Source organism: Anthonomus grandis, chromosome 7, assembly GCF_022605725.1.
Source record: "Anthonomus grandis grandis chromosome 7, icAntGran1.3, whole genome shotgun sequence".
Lineage (NCBI taxonomy): Eukaryota > Metazoa > Arthropoda > Insecta > Coleoptera > Curculionidae > Anthonomus > Anthonomus grandis.
Genome location: NC_065552.1, coordinates 12,696,020 through 12,709,034, shown reverse-complemented (window position 1 = coordinate 12,709,034; position 13,015 = coordinate 12,696,020). Strand labels below are relative to the sequence as shown.

General features: G+C 33.4%; 1 protein-coding gene and 1 long non-coding RNA gene across 3 annotated transcripts; one reads left to right on the top strand and one right to left on the bottom strand.

The window, feature by feature from the left end:
* The first annotated feature begins 3 nt into the window (after window positions 1-3).
* LOC126738936 (speckle targeted PIP5K1A-regulated poly(A) polymerase-like) lies at window positions 4-8,241 on the top strand. Of its 2 annotated transcripts, none has more exons than XM_050444427.1 (3): window positions 4-175; window positions 2,781-2,990; window positions 5,446-8,241. In XM_050444427.1, the coding sequence occupies exons 1-3, from the start codon at window positions 4-6 to the stop codon at window positions 7,131-7,133; spliced, it is 2,070 nt and encodes a 689-aa protein (XP_050300384.1). In that variant the 3' UTR covers window positions 7,134-8,241. The 2 variants fall into 2 exon arrangements, with proteins under 2 accessions (XP_050300384.1, XP_050300385.1); XM_050444428.1 differs by lacking the exon at window positions 4-175 and adding an exon at window positions 1,073-1,109.
* Window positions 8,242-9,945: 1,704 nt separating this feature from the next.
* LOC126738939 (uncharacterized) lies at window positions 9,946-12,361 on the bottom strand. The gene is made up of 2 exons (XR_007661492.1): window positions 12,017-12,361; window positions 9,946-11,957 (listed from the first exon to the last, which is right to left on the bottom strand). It is a non-coding gene; the product is annotated as an uncharacterized LOC126738939 (long non-coding RNA).
* Window positions 12,362-13,015: the final 654 nt, after the last annotated feature.

Here is a 13,015-nt window from a genome sequence, read left to right as displayed (position 1 = left end):
AAAATGGAGGCTAAATCAAATTCAATATTTTTCTGCAACTTGTGCACCTTGCAATTTCCAAATAAGAAATTGTATGAGGCACATAAAAAACATGATACTCATAAAGCTAAGACTAAGGAACAGGGTGTAGTTGTAAACAAATCTAATAAGGACGGATTTGGAATTTATGTGAGAGGTGAGTGGTTTAAGTAGCTAATTTATTAATTCTAGATATACACGGTGTTACAAAGTTCAGTGCAAATATTTTAAGAGAGTATTGTTGGAGTCAAAATAAGAGTTTTTTTTCCTATAAACAGGTGTCCTAAAATACACCCCCTTAGAGCTATAGCCCGCGCAAATTGCTTGAAGAAAATCGATTATTTGGAATTTTGACTACAGTTATGCGTCAATAGTCCTGAAAATTTGCAAGTCCCCCTTTTTTTGAGTGCCTTTTTCATTTTCCGTCTCAAAAATTGGGTAAATCCAATTTTAGAGGAGGATTCAGGTGGGCTTACCCTTCTCATGGCCTCTATCTCATGTTTTAAATAAGAAATTTAAAAATATAGCAACACCATCTTGTTAGCAATGAAAAAATCTCAAATTTTTATTCTTTGCATTTTTTCAATACTATTAATAGTTTTCGAGAAAATCGCTCGTAAACGAAACAAGAGCATTATTAAACTTCCAAATTAGAAAAAACGAAGTAGGCCGTGACTGCTTTAATTTTTGTCAAATCAAATTTATTGTATCGGAAAAATGCATGAAATGATCATTTTAGATTTTCTCATGGCTAACTAGATGGTGTTTTAGATTTTCAAAATTCTGACCGGAAACATAAGATATAGAGTATCATAAGGTAGCCCTCCTGAATCTGGATTTACACCATTTTTGGGACGGAAAATGTCAAGAGAACCCAAAAAAACGGACACTTGCTATTAAAATATTTGCACCGAATTTTAGAATATACCCTGTATAGGTTCAGGTTAAAATACTTTAGAACCTTATACTTTAAAAGGTTTTTAAAGTAGTTTAATTATTAATATTAGATAATCATAAGCACAAATTATAACTAAGGAACCGGGTAGTTGTAAACAAATCTAATAAGGATGGATTTGGAATTTATGTGAGAGGTATACACATATTAAAATAGTTAAGAGGACAAAAGTATTAAAAGAAAAATGAAAATTTGGAAAATATTAATACATTAAACACATCTGAATCCATTTTGTGAACACTGCTGAATATTAATTTATCAAAAATCATTAATTCTGTTGTTCTTCTGAGTTGGTTCTTGCTACATGCGGACGCCCATTGTTGTGCATAAGTACATTTTCACCAAATTCTATAGCGCCTGGATGAACAATGGGATTCAAAATTTATGAAATTCCGATATTTGATTGCAGTTCATGGGAATCAGATTATTTCGAAAAACCTATCAAAACTATACCTCAAACCATCAAGGTTCCACATTGATACCTGTTAACTTCTTGAATGGTTTGCAACCAAGACGCGTTACCACGTATTTCCCATGCCCTCACCCTTAAATCAGGATGTATCTCAAACATTGATTCATCGGTGAAAGGAGTACATGCCCATTCATGCTCTTTGATTGATGTTCGTCGGCCCATCCTAATCTTCTTGTCCGATTTTCCGAAGCATAAAGATTGTTTTCATGGAACCTACTGCTTATTGTTTCAGCAATGACACTAACAACACGAACAGCTCTCTTCTTAGCTGTACTTACTTACTTACTCTCTTGTTAGTTGGCAGTAACATTGGGATTTGGTAACGCCGGAAGGCGAATAAACCTCTCATGTATAGTTCTGTTTTGACTTTGATTGGACCTATGTCTTTCTCTCACATCACCAGTCTCTTGAAATTTCTGCCACAACCTTCGTATAGTGATCTTGGTAGAATTTGTAGCTTCTGCGACGCCTTAGATGTTCATAAAACCCTGTATCATACCAACAGGTAGTAACTATTTCACGATTAAAATGTTGTCTTTACATATTGTCTATGTTGCACAATCAAAATATATTCTCCGTACATTGACATTACCCAATAGGTCTTAAAGAATTTCAACTATTTATTTTATATCAACAAGAATAACTTAATATGTGATGAATGTGATAAGGTGTGTTTAAAGGAATGTCCAACAAATAATAAATAGAATTTATCTTGGAAACTAATTTTTTCGTCTAAAAATAAAACTTGTCTTGTAGAACATTTTGATATGTGTATTTTGTTCTGTAAGTGTGAACAAATAAAAAGTTGCATTATTCTTATAAAATATGCAGCTATCTTGATTAGGTTTATTAAAATAGATACAAAACTACATATTTTACAACTTTATGAGTTAGTAATCTTTCACTATTGTCGTAAACCTATCCTCTTTCTTAGAAGAGGATATTAATAAAATAAAAATAAGAGTAAAATAATGAGTGGACGTTGGTGGTAGCTAAACTTTACTTCCACAGGGTCTCGAATCGAATGCAACCCGATGTGACGTCACGCGAAGCACATCGGCCAATAGATCGGGAGTAGACCTATTAGGTTGCCACGCCAACGGACAGCGTTATGTATTTGCTGCGGTCTCAAAGTGTTTAGGCCTAAATAGTTTATTTTCATTTCGCATCTCATGTTGTTTAACTGAGTTGGGACACTCCGCCGGTGTCTAAAAGCAGTTTTTCGCGTGGTTTTAATATTCTACAAATTTTTTTTTGCTTTACGATTTATTAGCATTAAATTAGCACCAACAACAGTCAACTCTTGGTGCTAATTTTATTTTATTTTTTTTCTAGGTTATCCAAATAATACAAAAGAAAATAGTTTGGTGAAATATTTCTCCCAATTTGGAAGTGTCATATGGGCTCATTTTGGCCATGACTTCTTATTGTTGGATTTTACAGAACATAAGGCTGTCGAGAAAGTTATGGCAACAAAGTCACATTTTTTTCATGGATGTAGACTTTTGGTTAAGCATAAGAAAAAACGAGATTTACACCCTACAGGTAATAATAAGTACGTATAGCGGTAGAGTCAAATATCTTATTTTAAAATGCAACATTAAATGTGCAAAAAATATGCATTTGATTTAACATGTTATTTTAGTGACCTAGTTTAATTGTTTTGAGTTTTAAGTGTTAAGTTGGATGTGGGATCTTTTTCGGATTTAATCTTATTGCCAGCACACCAGTGCTTCGATATACAGGGTGTTCCGTTGATCATGTCACAAACTTCTAGGGCAGATAGAAAACGTCAAAAGAAAAACAAAAGTTCATATAAACATGGGTCCGGAAAAGCTTCCTCAGGGAGCTAGAGTTTTTTGAAAAGAACCTTTAAAAACTAGTTTTTTTTAATAGCTCCGGAACTACTTTAGCTACCGCAACCAATTTTGGGAGGTAAATTATTGTTGGTACGTTTATTCTTTTGAACCTACTAAATAAAAAAAATATTTACCAGGGGCTTCAGAATCAGGGGGGTATTTGGTAAATTTAGGCCCATTTCTTTAAGACTTTAATTTCTGCCCGTTTGGGCATTATATCATGATGTTCCTATGCTTTTTATATAAAAAAGGTGCTCTTAGTAAAAGTCGGTAAATGGTAAATATCACTGTTTTTGTGAAAATTGACGAAAAGCAAGTTATGAGATACAAAAATGAATTACCTATTATTATTAATAAACAATTTAAAAAAAAATCTGGCGTAAATAAACAATAAATGTTTAAAAAAAGTTAAGGTAGCCACTTTATTAAATTGGTACTCAAATTAATTAACTGTCACTTTAATTACCTTGAGTCATAAAATGTTTAAATGATTTTAAGTGTAATAAAAAACCAACAAATTAACAATTTTAGAAACGTAAACAAATTTTATTAAAGATTGGTATTACAAAAATAAACTTAAAATATTAATTACTCAAAATGCCGGCCGCCACGATCGATACATTTATTGTATCTACGCACCATATTAAGGTTGACGTGGTTAAAAATATCAGGCGTGGTTTGGATTACTTCAGCAGCTGCGGAAATTCACCAGGGGCTTCAGAAGAAGCCCCTGGTAAATATTTTTTTTATTTAGTAGGTTCAAAAGAATAAACGTACTAAAGTAGTTCCGGAGCTATTAAAAAAAAACTAGTTTTTAAAGGTTCTTTTCAAAGAGCTCTAGCTCCCTGAGGAAGCTTTTCCGGACCCATGTTTATATGAACTTTTGTTTTTCTTTTGACGTTTTCTATCTGCCCTAGAAGTTTGTAACATGATCAACGGAACACCCTGTATATCCTCGTATATTAGGTACTTAATGGAATCATCAAAAGATACACCAAGGTTCTATTTTACACTGTCAAATCAAAAGCCTTGATTTTTTTCTGTTCACCCTGAAGAATGCCTAATAAAGGCCGAAACGTTGGCAATAAAGAGAAAAAAGATTTAAACGGCTTGGAATTTACATCCAACCTAACTTTAAGACTGAAAATATATATTTGTTTAGAAAATACGTTCGCATGCAGTTCGAATATAAAGGGTGTTTCAATAAGATCGCTTTTTTCAGTATTGAATAAAACATGGTATTCTGTAGCAAAGTATTTTAATATTTATTGATTTAGAAAATATACCTTTGAGAATTTTGTATGAAACAAAACAGTTTCTAAATGGCCGTCACGGCTTTGCTGGTATAAGCGTACTTTTTTGACGAAATTTTCAATATCGTTATTCTATACATGTGATGGCATTTCATTGATACAGCGTGTAATTTCGGCTTTCAATGCTTCGATGGTTGCAGGCTGTCATAAACCACTTAAGATAACCCCACAGCCAGAAGTTTAAAGGCGTTAAATCGCAAGAGCGTGGAGGTCAATTCTGGTCACCAAATCGGAAAATGACACGACCAGAATTAAACTCGTGCAAGATCGTGAATGACACCGTCTTGCTAAAACCATATGTAATCAAGATTAATAGCATCCCAATGAGGTACAAGAAACTGTTTAAGAATTTTCAAAAAAAAATGGTTCAAATATTCCTCCAGGTCATAATTCATACCATACAGTGACAGGTTGGGGATTCTTTCTGATGAATCATTCGTGGATTTTCTAATCTCCAAATGCGACAATTTTTTCCTCTTAACAAAGCAATCGAGGTGAAAACCGGCCTCATCACTGAAAATAATTTTTTTTGTAAAATCAGCAGGTTGCTCAAGTGAATTTTCTTGATGATCTGCTGGCAGCAGTTATTAACGTTTCTGAGCTTTCTGTCACATACTTGCAAAGTGCTGTGATGTTTTTTTTGAAACTTTTATAGCTTTTTTCCCAGTTTCAAAATGATTTAAAAGAATCTGAAAGATTTGTTATTGACCGAATATATATCTAAATAGGTCTGGCGTAACCTGTATATTTTCACTGTATATTACCTCTGTATGTATGATACCTTTATATACTCTCTGACGCACTACTATTTTATCATTTATTTTTTAGGTAATTTCTCTGAAGACCAGTTTGATGAAAAAATGTATAAGCAAATAATCGATGAACTGAAAGAAATCAACAATTTCGACCACGAATGTCTTCTTCTAGTCGGAAGACTACAACCCGACCAAAATGACTCTGCAAGAAAATGCAACACTATCTGCCAGGATCTTTACAACACTTTACACGAGAGATATTATAACATTCGGATCCACCCCTTCGGTTCTACATTAACGGGACTAGGATTCAAGAACAGCGATGTTGACGTGTATTTATCAAATGTGACAGATGATGACAAGGATGGCGTGGAAGTTAATCATTTAAATGTCATTAAAAGACTTTTGGTGAAATCTTATAAGTTTATCAATTGTTTTGTAATCGCCACTGCAAAAATTCCCATTATTAAATGCGTACATAAAGCGACAGGTATTAAATGTGATATAAATATAAACAATATTTTAGGGGTATGCAACACCAAACTAATACACTATTACCTTAGTCTTAATAATAAGCTGAGGCAAGCAATGATCATATTAAAATATTGGGGAAAACATCATAAAATCACCGGACAAAATCATTTGTTCACTAACTATTCTTTAGCTTTGATGTTTATATTTTTCCTACAACAAGAACCATATAAGTTTCCTTCAGTTTTCTCTCTGCAGCAGTTTGGATGCCAACAGTATCCAAATATACAGGGGGTATGGAACGGGGAGTTTGTTCCTAATTACAAGTTTTATAGTGACAAGTTGTCATATACAAGTTTACTAGAGTTAGTGGAGCAGTTTTTTAGCTACTATTTACAATTCTGTTATAAAACTTTGATTATTTGCCCCTATTTAGGTAAGCCATTACCTAAAACTTACTTTGCAGAACCAGCTAACCTTCCTTATTCCTATGAACGCTATAAACGGTATGTTTTGTCCGATGACCCTGAGAATTCCAGTAAAAAACGTTTAAAAGCTGACTCTGCTATATGCCTTCAAGATCCATTTGAACATTATCGGAATACTACAGCTGTAATAGATTCGGTACTTGATAAATTTGTGGATTTTTGTAAACTAGGAAAAACCATTTGTGAAGGGAGGAAAAATGTTTTGTATAAACTCCTTACTGAACAGCCCCCAAATTCAAAGAGGCCAAAAATTTATTCCGAAGAGGATTTATTGAGACTCTCTCTACATAAAATTGGAAATCATTGTAGTGAACAGGAATGGTTTAATAGAGTGGTGAATTTTATTACTATTGTCTTAACGGACTTTCTTTTATTTATGACATTAAATAAAATCGAAGAAACATCCACTAGCGAAGACACAAAAAACGGGAATCAAAGTGACATGGGTGGTTTAAGGAAAATATCCTTTACATATGGTGGGAGAATTGATATGTGGAATGCAAGAAAAGCCACGGCCAAGCAACTGAAATTGGGTAATTTAAGTAACAATTTAATTGAACGGGAAATGGCTATAACGAACCATTTGAAAGAGGTTTATAAGAATTTTCAAAATAATGAGTTTATTATAAGTTTTGATTTAACGATAGAACAGTGTAAGGATGCCGAAGTATTGATACAAGTTAGGAAAATATCTGCATATAAGAAGTCTTTCAAATCATTTGCCATGTTTCTTTCGGCAAATGTACCTTTGTGGTTCGAGATTTATGAGAAAGACTTAAGAAAAGCCACCGCAACAAATTAAATACATTATCTAAATATTATTCCTAATTTTTATACAGAATAGTTTTGGGAAAAAATACAGAAAATTTGATAATATATTTGGTCTATTTTAGTGCAATTTTCTAACTTCTTAATCTTTTATTAATTTAATTTCCTTTCCCTGTCCTATCTTCTAAATTTCTTAGAAATGGTTTTCATAATATCTTATATTGATAATTGCTTTCATATGTGGATATTTAATCAAATATGTTTTTTTTTCGTTCACCCTTTTTAAATTCGTTAACATCCACTAAATGGTATTTTATATAGTATATTTTATATAGTAACCTAGAAGTTTATTTTCTTAATTGACTAAAAAAAATTAAAAATTGTAACATATTGGAACTGAAAGTGTTGAAATGTGTTAATAAAATTATGGGTAAATAAAATTACAGGCAAATGATAATTGTAATAGTTAATACAGATGTATACCTATATATATATTTATTAGTATATGTTTTAAATAATTTAATTTTTTTGTTTAATATGTATTTGAATTTATTATTTCAGAGAAAACTCTTTTATTTACACATTCACAGGATTTTCAAAAGAAGTTATTCTTTATAGAAACTCCTGTTTTATTCCAACGTCCTAAAATCCTTGATTTATGTACCATCTATTCAGAAAATAAAAATAATTAATATCCTTGTTTGTAATTTTGAATACCTGGTATATAAATCTGGTTTCGGGTAGTCGTAGAAGCAGTTTTTATGAAGAATGACTTTCAGGAGGTCGGATAAGTAAACAAGTTTTCTCTTCGTCTTTAATAGTGTAGTAGTAAATTCATAAACAATCTGTATATTGTTTTGTAAATATTCAAACTATTGTATTGTTATGCAATTGTACAGGGTAGTCCATTTAAGACAAAAAATTGGATATTCTCAGAATTTTTCAAGAAATTGAAGATAACCATTCGATGTACTTTAGGTCGGAGAATTTGAAAATCGTAATAAAAAAAAAACAAGACTTCCGCCAGAAATGTTGCATTTTTTTGACAGAACACCCTATTTATTATTCCATTTTTGGATTTTATGGCCAATTCTATTTGTTGTGAACCGAGATTTTAAATAAGACACCGATTAAACTTCACAGTCATGTGGTTTTATTACTTCAACACTTATTAATAAGGACACGGCTAGCCAAGATTATAACGGAGAGACGACTGGCAAGGAACTGAACGATTCCATCGCAGAATACAAATATGCTTTTGTCAAGAGTAATTAATGTCGAAATGCTTACTTAAAGAGATTTTGATTTGTGGGAAAAAAATTCCTAACCCGCTATTTTATAGCCACTCCACGACTTAAAAAATGGACTTCTACTTACAAAAAAATTAGTATTTTTAGGCCAATTAAATATCTATCGACCACACCATACGTTTACCGAAAACATGGTGGATCCGGCTGAATATTAGTTTCTATTGATGTGAGTGACTATTTTATTGATGCTATCACGGGTGAATGTTGTTTCATCGGCAAAAAGTATGCGCGATACAACAGGACGAATATTATTTATCCACCCACAAAATTGCAAACGGCTAACATAATCTTTAGGTTATAGATGCCGTACACGCTGAACATAGTATGGATTTAGGCCCCGCTCGGAGCGTCTTGATGACTGTTTTCTGTGGAAATGACCAATTGATCGTCTTCTATCAAATTCAAAATATTTCGTATTTCTTCTAAGCCTTGCCGAGTGGCTCGTTCAGATATTATGTTAATACTGGGTAAAATTCCGGTCTCGCAAAGTTTGTTAAAAACTCTGATAAATGTGTTTTTTCCAAGTTTCTCTGGTGTGGAGATCGTCACGGCATTTTTGAACAGCAGCTGTAGCATTCCCACTACATTTGTAAATAAAAACCATATTTGCGTATTCTAAATTTGAACAGATATATGGCATTTTATACTACTTTAATCTTCAAAACTCGAAAATAAATGCGCCAAACACAATGACACTAACGTCACTAATACATGTCAGAGCAACAAAACGAACCATACAATCGGTACCTAAGGCTTTTGTGATAAGAAGCGGTAAACTGTTTAAATAGTTATTTATGTAACAAGTGTGTAAAATGATCTTTTTTTTATGAATGGGAATTTGTCGCATGAGACGTAGGCGAATGCGAAAATTCTTTTAATTTAAAAACAAATGAGAATCGGAAAACATAATTTTTTTTTTAAAATTATTTTCACGTGTACAATACTTACCTGCAGTTTGGTGCGTTCCTCCCAATTTACCAATATACCTGGAAATGATAGACTATGTGCAAACCTTAATAATTTAGGAACGTGTTCTATTATCAATAAATTTCTCTGTAAGATCTTGTTTTTGTATATTTTGGGTTAGACTTCCAACGTGTAAGTTACCGGTACATTATTTAACAAAGCTTTAACATCATTCTTCACAACCTGTTTACTACATCAGCAGTTTTACTACGATTTAGTGGAGAATAAGTCCATGTTTTGCGTAGGAAAATTTCCAACATTATTTATTTGCATCATTTATAAAATTTATAAAATATAATTTTTCAGAAAACTGAGGTGTTTGTGATATGTTTATGATTTTTGTACCTAATGTGGGCCGAAAAAAATGGCAGACATCCATAATGCCTTTTAATAAATAATTAGAATGCATTTTTAATCTATTTCTAACTTGTATAAAAGTATGTGTAGTTGACATACTGGTTTATCCAGGTCGTCTCTATTAGAGATGAAACGGATATCCGGTCTACATTTAGTATCCGGCCGGATACCGGATATTTAAACAGTAACGTAAATAACAAAAAATAGTCGAACTACACTTCTAACAGCTTTTATTAAAGATAACAAAGTCATAGAAACCATCTGAAAAACTAAATTATTCGTTATAAAACAGTAAAAACTAAAAAAAGAAAATTGTAGCTACTTAAAAGTTTTAAGTATACTAGAGTAGAAAAACTCAACCACATATTAAAAAAACCGCAAAGGGATTAAAAATTTACACCTAAAAATATTTTAAAAGTAAAAATACATATACCTAATAGTCAAAATTAAGAAGTGGTAAATTATGGTGAATGAAAACCAAATTTTCAGCGTTTGCCGGCAACAGGCGATTTTGCTTGTTTTCGTAAACCAAACCTGCTTCGGAAAGACTCAAACCTGCTTACGGACAGCCTCTCACTGAAAACACTGCCGTAAGGAGCTGAAAGGTATACTTTGGCAAATTTCATCAAATTGGGATACTCTTGTAAATTAGCCGACCACCAAGCGTACGGATCCCGGTTGTGATCAATAAACTGTCTTCAAATAACCGTCAATCTCTCTTGCAATTGGATTTTTCGCTTGATTTTGACTTTGACTGTTAATTTCATGTGCTATTTCATTGAAACAATCCCAAAAGGTGTCGTGGGAATTGCGAGTCACATTGGAATCAGTTTCATTTCTGGTTTTTTTAGAAGGTGGTGGTGTGGATGATGGCGATGTATCACTGCTGCTGGAGGACTCGTCGCAAGTCATTTTTAAAAACTTTAACAAGATCTTTTGTCGCGCTCTTTCAGCTTCGAGAGTCCCTTAATAGTTTGTTTTGAATCTGGGGTCCAAGAAAGTTGCAATAAGATAATTCGGATCTATAGATAATGAGCTAAAACGAGAATTCAATTCTGATTTTAAGGCAGCTCTCATATGAGGTAAATCAGCTGTTCGTTGCGCAGTCTCATCCTTGCATAGGTATTTTTTCAATGCTGCTAGATGCGGTATTACTTCGGATATGCAGGAGAGACCAGCACTTGTGATTTTAGTTATCTCTTCGAATGGCTTCAAAAGTTTGACACATTGTTCCATCAGACACCACTCATGAGTCGTTAAATTAGTCAGTGTGTCGTAATCGGCAACATAAAGGGATATAGCACATTTTTGTTCTGACATGTAAAAGGTGGAATTCTACCTCGTGCTGATATCCTGCATTAATTGATGTTCGAGTAAACTAAACTCCTTTTGAATTGCCAACAGTTTTTTTGAGCTAACCCCGAATGATTAAAATGTGTAACGAGACGTCTGCCTTTGCTTATCATTTCGATTACTTCCGACTGTATCTTTAATGACTCAGTAACAACCCTCTGAAGCGAATGAATGAAACATCTGGCAGAACTATACTCTGCTATGCGAACACCTTTCACCATGTTTGCACCGCTGATATGAACAAGTACATGTATTTGGTCTTGGTGAATATCACATCGAGCTGCAATAGCATTGAGTTCATTTGCTATGTTTTCCCCTGTGTGGGCTCCGGAGAATGGTTTCATAGCAAGAACTTCGTGTTGAAGTTGGAATTCCGGAGACACCCAATGGGCTGTGAAACTCAGAAAGCTAGAGTTTTTATGCGCACAGTCCATATATCAGAAGTGACAGAAATTGCGACAGCATTTGAAATGCTTCCTTTGATTTTTTAATAATTCTGTTGTAGATATCTGGAATAATTTTTTGGGTTATATATGTGCGACTTGGTAATTCATAGCGAGGTAAAGCATGTTGAAGAAGTCTTTTAAATCCAACTCTTTCCACTATACCTAGCGGCTCATTATCTAGTGCAATCATTTCTGCACTTAAATAATGATATTTTTTTGCCTTTAAATCATTAATATTCCAAACTTGTTTTCTCTCAACGCATTCTGATAAAGTTAGCTGCTTTTCTGTCGTTCTCAAAAACGAACTTGTACTAGAGGCACCAGACTTCTCAAGCATGGTAGTTTCTTCTTTGCCTTTAGCTTTGTTAAGCAAAGCAAACTTCTCGGGATGTTTTGATTTTACGTGGTTAGTCATGGCGGAAGTACCTAGAATATAGGTAATTTCTAAATTTACCCCGAAAATAACCAAACATACACACACTTACCAGCCTTTTTTCCTTCTCCGCCCCGAGATATTTGAAGCTGGCACAGCAAACAGTCAGCCAACCTATTGTTGTCCTTATTTATGTCAAAATATTGCCATATTGGCGACCTTTTTGTGTTCGACGACATATTTAGAACTTCTAAACAATAAAACTATCTGCACTCTACGCAGGAACTAAACCGATTTTGAAACGTCACCAACAACACGCGCCCGGTCCAACTACGCAGAAACTAAACTAATATGGAACCGACGCCACGACATGCCCCCGCTCGATATAATCTCGAATTTTAAACGAAAGACGTCGAATAAACCCGATTTCGATGGCGGGATATCCGGCCGCCGGATATTCGGCCCTCCGGCCTCGCTGCCCGACGTCCCGACGAATATTCGGTATCCGGCCAAACAACTATCCGTTTCATCTCTAGTCTCTATTAATTGTGCAATCAACAGACAAACAACAAAAGATCAAAATAGAGCCTTGGGGACCTCTTGTTTTACCAGCAAAATTGTCTAAAGTTTCTAAAAAATGTTGCCTTAATTAAATTAAAGTATTAATAATGGCGTAATTTTACCACAATCTCACGCATTTATCATAGCACCAATCACTATTTAGTTCTATAGTTTTTACGAAATTCGGACTCATGAATAAGTTAGAGAAATACGATAAAATTTCGTCCATTCATAATATCATCCCTATTGCGAATAACATGTTAATTGGCTAAATGTGATAATTTTATCAGAGCTACCGCTGCATTTAACTTTATTTCTGACATTACATTGTCAACCTGATAATCAGTGACCTCTTTGAAAACCATTATTTATTTTCTTTTTTTTACAACGCGCTGTAAACTAATGCATATGGTAACAATAAAATAATTATTAATTTCATTTTTATTCATTGTTTCATAGCAGGTACATTTTTTTCTTTTATATATACTTTGATGAAGTCTATTTCGTTCTTTCTAGTATTCTTTATCGTTAAGTTTGTAGCTATTGTAAG

What these genes read in the sequence shown, in the direction of transcription:
- LOC126738936 (XM_050444427.1), top strand. Translation starts at nt 4, where the DNA reads ATGGAGGCTAAATCAAATTCAATATTTTTCTGCAACTTGTGCACCTTG. An exon ending in ATTTGGAATTTATGTGAGAG is followed by an intron (nt 176 to 2,780) that starts GTGAGTGGTTTA and finishes TTTTTTTTCTAG; the next exon opens with GTTATCCAAATAATACAAAA. An exon ending in ACGAGATTTACACCCTACAG is followed by an intron (nt 2,991 to 5,445) that starts GTAATAATAAGT and finishes TTTATTTTTTAG; the next exon opens with GTAATTTCTCTGAAGACCAG.